We start from the raw sequence: 6,804 nt of genomic DNA, 5'->3' as shown, positions 1-6,804 counted from the left end.
GGCCGCTCGCGCTGGCTGCCGGCCACTCATGGTAGCTTATGGCAGCCCACTGCAGCCTATGCCATGGCCAGCCACTCACAGCAGCCCAGCTCCAGGTCACCATCTGTTGTTCACCATCTTAGCTGTAGAGGGCACAGCGTCACTGGCCCTCATGTGGGATTCAAACCAGGACCCTGCTGCTCAGAGCTGGCGTCCCAAGCCAATTCTTAACCAACACACCACTCGGCTGGCCCTGAGTTTCAAATCTGGAACCATCCTTTTGTCTCTGGAATAAATTCTACTTGATCGTGGTGTATGATTCTTTTAATATATTGTTGGTATTAGTTTGCTAATATTTTATTGAGGATTTTTGCATCTTTGTTCATCAGGAATATTGGCATGTAATTTTTTCTTGTAGTGTCCTTTTCTGGGTATCAGGGTAATGCTGGCCTTCAAAAAAATGTGTTTGCCATCCTCTTCTGTTTTTTTGGAAGAATTTGAGAAGGTTTTGTATTAATTCTTCTTTAACTGTTTGGTAGAATTCACCAGTAAAGCCATCTGGTCCTGGACGTTTGTTCATTGGATGTTTGAGAGGCTTTTTATACTTGAAACATAAAAGCAGATTCCATGTGTCTTACTGTATTCTGGAGAAATTGCGTTAGTGATTCCAAAAGTATTTAAGGAAAACCCTAGTTGCCAATAATCTAAGCATAGGTGAAAAGGATCCCATAGGTACAAGTTTTACTTGGTTGCATGTGTAGGTCTTTGTTTCTACCCATGCCTTGGAACTCCAAAAAATGTGTATTGATCCTATGTTAGTGTTTACAATTAGGGTTTATGATTGTAAGATGTTATTACATCTAAAAATGCCTGTTTGGGCTGGCCGAGTGGCTCGTTGGTTAAGAGTTGACTTGGGAGCATGAGCTCTGAGCAGCAGGGCCGCCAGTTCAGATCCCACATGGGCCAGTGATGCTGCCCTCTACAGCTAAGATGGTGAACAACAGCTCGACCTGGAGCTGGGCTGCTGTGTGTCGCCAGCGACTGCGTAGGCTGCAGCCCCTGCTGCAGTGGGCTGCTGTGAACTACCATGAGCGGCTGGCAGCCGGTGTGAGCTGCCGTGAGCCATAATGAGCAGCATCCAATGGCCTGCGACCAATCTGCCTCAGTCAGGAAGAGTGCAATGATCACAATACCGACATGGGCCAGTGAAGCGACATCCTCCACAACTAAACTGAAGAACAAAAGGACAGCAATTTGTCTGTTTCCCTTCCCCATTCCCCATTGCTGTTCCCTCCCCCAATTCCCCAATAAAATCTTTTAAAAATAAATAACTATATATATATATATATATATATATATATATATATATATATATATATGCCTGTTTTGACATAGACTAATGACTGTCAAAATGTGAAGATGGAAGAATGTAAATTTTATGTTACGTGTATTTTACCAAAGTAAAAAAAAAATGGAGGAAAAATGTAAAGACAGTTGACAGAAAGGAATTTTAAGAAGCTCTAAGACATGTAAAGAGTTTTTCTTTTTTATCCCACTTATTTAATTACTGATGATGAAAATGAAGCCTCAGGTTTTTTAGCTGGAAAGGGGGTTAACAATACCTGACTCAAAGTTTTATCAACACAATTGAATTAAAAGGGGAAAAAAATACAGATTTAGAGCACATATCATAATACCCCACACATAGCAGGCAGCGATTACAAAGCAGCTGCTATTACAATCCGGAGGACTAAACTTCATTTCTCGAGGTCACACAGCCGGTCTGTGGCAGACTTCAGCCTAGAATCCAGGTCTTCTGATCCTGAGTCTCTCAAAGATTTACTGTACCAGTCTGGCCACGAGACACAAGGCCGAAATCATTTGTGCAGGCAGTGAATTTTCTGAAACTGTCTAAACTGTTCTTTCCTTCAGTTTTTTGTTCTATATCTAAAGAATTAAGTGTGAATACTATTACTAAAGAGAATGAAAATATTTTGAAAGTCTTTCAAAATCTTTTTTTCCCCTCCTTTTCAGAGTCCAGAGGTCATTCAGAATTTGAAAATACTACCCATTCTGTGTTCAGGTCAGCCAAGTTTTACTTTCATCATCCAGTACATCTACCAAGTGATCAAGATATTGGCCATGAATCCTTAGGGAGGAGTGTTTTCATGAAGCATTCTTGGAAAGATTTCTTTCAGCATCAGCCAGACAAACAGAGAGAACACACTTTTCTTCCTTCCCCTTATCAAAATGAGGAAAAGATGAAGACAGATGATACCAGAATTGAGAGTCTCAGTATCGATGTAAACTTGGAGAACAAAGAAGCGATACAGCCTACTAACACTCAGGCTGCAGATCATGCAAAATGTGACAAACCAATTAGTGAACCAAAAAAGAGTGATGAGGTCACTCCAGAGCCAACAACTCAGCACACTGCAAGTTTGAATGAACTCTGGAACAAGTATCGGGAGCGACAGAAGCAACAGAAACCTCCAGGGTTCAGTGACAGGAAAGAACTGTCTTTGGTGGAGCGACTTGATCGTTTGGCAAAACTTCTTCAGAACCCCATCACACATTCCCTTCAGCCCTCAGAAAGTACACAGGATGATAGCAGAGGGGATCGAGATGCTAAGGAATGGAGTGGTAGACAGCAACAGCAGAAAAACAAGCTTCACAAAAAGAAGCGGTATAAAAGTTTAGAGAAATGCCATAAAAACAAAGGAGATCTTAAAAACAAGGTGCTTTCTACTCATCAAGCTGGGAAGTCCAATCATATTAAAATTGAACAGGTTAAATTTGATAAATATGTTCTGAGAAAACAGCCCTGTTTTCATTATATTAACAACACTTCTTCAGATTCTAGACCCTCAGAGGACAGTGAGCTGCTCACAGATACTGCCACCAATGTCCTTTCCAGCACCACTTCTCCTGTGGAATCAGATATATTGACCCAGACAGACAGAGAAGTGACTTTGCATGAGAGGAGCAGCTCTATTTCCACCATTGACACTGCCCGATTGATCCGGGCCTTTGGCCATGAAAGAGTTTGTCTGTCACCCAGGCGAATTAACTTATACAGCAGCATCACTGACCATCAGCGGAGATACATTGAGAAGCGGAGCAAGAACATGAAGAAAGCATTGAGCATGGGTTATCCCCAAATGACTTGTGAGCACACCAGAAGGAAACACATCCAGGTACATGGCTACAAATTTCCTCTGGCAATGTGACTGCCTTTTTCTTGGACTTTCTAGTTAAGCTTTGCATACAGGTGAAAAAAAAGCCATTTGCCTTTCCTCACTATAACATTTCTTACCAACTGGAAAAGAGTTAGAAAGTATAGTAGTGTGCAATTGTGAGTTGTCATTCTTTTCATCAACACTCATTTATAAATGACCATTTGGATGAAGGGCTTTGCTGCTCAATGCTTCAGAATCTACAAAGTATACCCCTCGCACAGGGGAGCTTTGAGTTTAGAATGACCTCCATTCTGAACAACGTTGCCTGGGTTGTTTTATTTTGTTTTTTGTTTATTTATTCCTTCCTGTCTTTCAAGAAATTTTGAGTTGCTTTTAAACACACAAACGCACACTCACAGACAAGTAACACAATATGATTTTTTGAAAGTAAATGAATTGGAATAAAAGAAAATTAAATGGAAACCAGAGAGGAGTGAGCTACATCATAATTTTTAAAAATAAATAAATGAAGAATTATGAGTGATAGGAAGATATGTTGAACCCAGAGGGGAGATACATAGACCTTGTAGATATATGGTTGCTAGATGTGAGCCACGAATTTCACTTCATGTTTTCTACCTGTTAGTGTTGCTCGAATTTTGTGGTCAATTACATTAATCTGTAATATAAAAGCAAACTAAATTTTCAAAAGCTTTACAGATATTTCCAGTAATGAGACCTAAGAGAAATGTTACTCTCTGTTCGAGTCCTCAGCAGCATCCTTGCAGTAGGTTCGGAAACAAATCCTATAAGGCTAATAACGGCCTTCGTCGGGAGTTTGGTAAAGGCAGATCTCAAGGGATCAACAAATCAGACCATTACTTGAACCCAAAAATAAAATTTAGGGTATCCAAAGGAGTGCTCTCCAAAAGTGATGCTTGCAAAATGGTTCAGAGGTGTATAGAAAGAAAAACTTCATATTTCTATTCATTTTTTCAACCTTTTAAAATTTATAATTTTGTATATGAGTTCAGTAGTAAATATAACTTATAAATAAATATGTACCTACCTTGATAATTTATGCTCAAAAATATTTTATCAGTAGGACTGCATGATCAAATAATTTAGAGACCATTAGTCTAGAGGAAAGAAGACACAAGACGTTTGGACATTTACCATAAATATTATTTCTCATAATTGAGGTTTTGGTAGGTAGTAAATGACAGTGATTTTATATATATAAATAGTACAACATCACTTTTTTTTTTAAGTAAAAAAGAATTGGGAATAACACAGATTAAGGTTTTTTGTTCTGTAGAGAAAATAGAGGAAAAAGAGCCAAGTAGAGGGTGTAGTAAAATACATGCACATAACATAAAATTTATAATTTTAGCCATTTTAAAGTGTACAATTTAATGGCACTGAGCACATTACAACCATCACCAGTATCTATTGGGTTTTCGGAAAAGTCATGATGTATTTTTTTCTGTTTGTCGTTGCAAAAATGCGTCTTGACTTTTCCCACAACCCAATACAATAGTTAGAGAACTTTTTCATCACCCCATTGGAAACCTCATACCCATTAAGCACTCTCTATTCCCCGTTCCCACTTGCCCCTGACAACCACTTACCTAATTTTCTGTTTATGTGAACTTGCCTTTTCTGGTTATTTCATATAAATGGAATGGATCATACAATATGTGACCTTTGTGTCAGGATTCTTTCTCTTTAACTTAAATGTTTTTAGGGTTCATCCATGTCCTGGTATAAATACTTCATTGCTTTTGATATTGAATAATATTCCATTACATGTATATACTACATTTTTTTGTTCATCAATTCATGGACATCTGGGTTCTTTCCATCTTTTGACTATTGTGAATAGAGCTGATAATGAACATTTGTGTACAAGTTTTTATTTGTACACAGTTCTTTTGGTAATATACCCAGGAGTAGAAATACTGAGTCATATGGTAATTCTATGTTTAGTTTATTGAGGAACTGCTAAACTGTTTTCCACAGTGGCCACACCATTTTATATTCCACCAGCAATGTCTGAGGGTTCCAGTGCCTCCATATTCACTAACACTTATTTACCATTTTGTGTGTGTGTGTGTGTGTGGGGGGGGACATTCTAGTGAGTATGAATGACGTGGTATCCATACTCATTGTGGTTTTGATTTGCCTTTTTCGTCCCTTATGACTAATGATGTGTTAAGCATCTTTTCATGTGCTTGTTGAACACTAGTGTATCTTCTTTGGAGAAATGTCTATTCAAGGCTGCCTACTTTTTAATTAAGTTTTTTTTTAATTGTAAGAGATCTTTATATGTTCTGGATCATAGACCATTATCAGATGTATAATTTGCAAATATTTGCTCCCACCCTCTCAGTTGTCTTTGCAATTGGTATTACTGTCGTTAGATGCACAACAGTTTACTTTTGATGAAGTCCCAGTGTACCTATTTTTTTGTTGTTGTTGCTTGTGCTTTTGGTTCCATATCTAAGAACCCATTGCCTAATCCAAAGTCATAAAGATCAGTCCCTATATTTTATTTTAAGAATTTTGTACTTCTAGCTCTTTCATTTGCATCTTTATATTAAGTTATTTTTTGTATATTGTATGAGGTAAGGGTCAAACATCATTCTTTTCCACAGGGATATCCAATTGTCCCTGCACCAGTTATTGAAGAGACAGACTATTCTTTCTTCCTTGAGTGGTCTTGGCACCATTATAAAAAATCAGTTGACCATAGATGTGAAGGTTTATTTCTGGGCTCTCAACTCTATTCCTTTGGTCCACATTCGTATCTGTACACCATTACTGCACTAATTTGATTACTGTGGCTTTGTACTGAGTTTTAAAGTGGTCTTTAATCCATTTTGAGGTAATTTTTGTATATGGTGTAAGGTGAGGCTCCAACTTCATTCTTTTGCATGTGGATATCCAGTATTTCCAGCACCATTTGTTGAAGAGACTGCCCTTTCTTTATTGAGTGATCTTTCACCTTGTCAAAGGGTCAAAATCCTTTGACCATATATCCTACCATAGGCACAAGGGTTCATTTCTGGGCTCTCTATTCTGGTCCATTGATCTATTTGTCTGTCTTTATACCAGAACCACAGTGTTGTATTACTGCACCACTGTAATATGCTTTGAAATCAGGAAGTGTGAGTCCTCCAGTTTTGTATTTCCTTTCAAAATTGTTCTGGTTCTTCAGGGTTTCTTATAATTTTCAATGATTTCTTACTGTTTTCAATCTTTTTTGTTCATTGCTGTATGATTTTCTTTGAGTTGTTTTTTTCTGATAACTTAGCATCCATGTAATCTAATAAGGTGCTTAAGCCACTCTTCAGCTATGAAACAGTATCTGTTGACTCCATCTTACAAAAAATTAAGAAACTGGTTACACTTTATCTTGCTTCTCCCACGGACGCCCACACACACATACTTCCCCCAGCGCACCAATATTCATTATATTTTGTGAATTTCATCTCAGTTAGTTATGTTAGTATTACTACCACACTGACTAGCTTTATTTTTAAAAATTATAACATTTTACTTCCACATTATAGCAAAAACCGCATTTTTTAAAAAAGATTTTATTGGAGAATTGGGGGAGGGGAACAGGGTCGGAGAATCGGGG

At 38.0% G+C, this 6,804-nt stretch overlaps 1 protein-coding gene across 1 annotated transcript in view; it reads left to right on the top strand.

Moving 5' to 3' along the window:
* Positions 1-3,571, top strand: part of ALMS1 (ALMS1 centrosome and basal body associated protein) — a 130,386-nt gene extending 126,815 nt beyond the window's left edge. The window contains exon 18 of the mRNA XM_019633288.1: positions 2,014-3,571. Within this exon, the coding sequence (XP_019488833.1) occupies positions 2,014-3,209 (1,196 nt within the window). The 3' untranslated portion in view covers positions 3,210-3,571. The remainder of the gene's footprint in view (positions 1-2,013) is intronic.
* The last annotated feature ends 3,233 nt before the right edge of the window (positions 3,572-6,804 follow it).

Source organism: Hipposideros armiger, unplaced genomic scaffold (assembly GCF_001890085.2).
Source record: "Hipposideros armiger isolate ML-2016 unplaced genomic scaffold, ASM189008v1 scaffold_1274, whole genome shotgun sequence".
Classification (NCBI taxonomy): domain Eukaryota; kingdom Metazoa; phylum Chordata; class Mammalia; order Chiroptera; family Hipposideridae; genus Hipposideros; species Hipposideros armiger.
The sequence above is the reverse complement of the archived record's forward strand: the minus strand, read 5'-3'. Positions and strand labels throughout refer to the sequence as shown.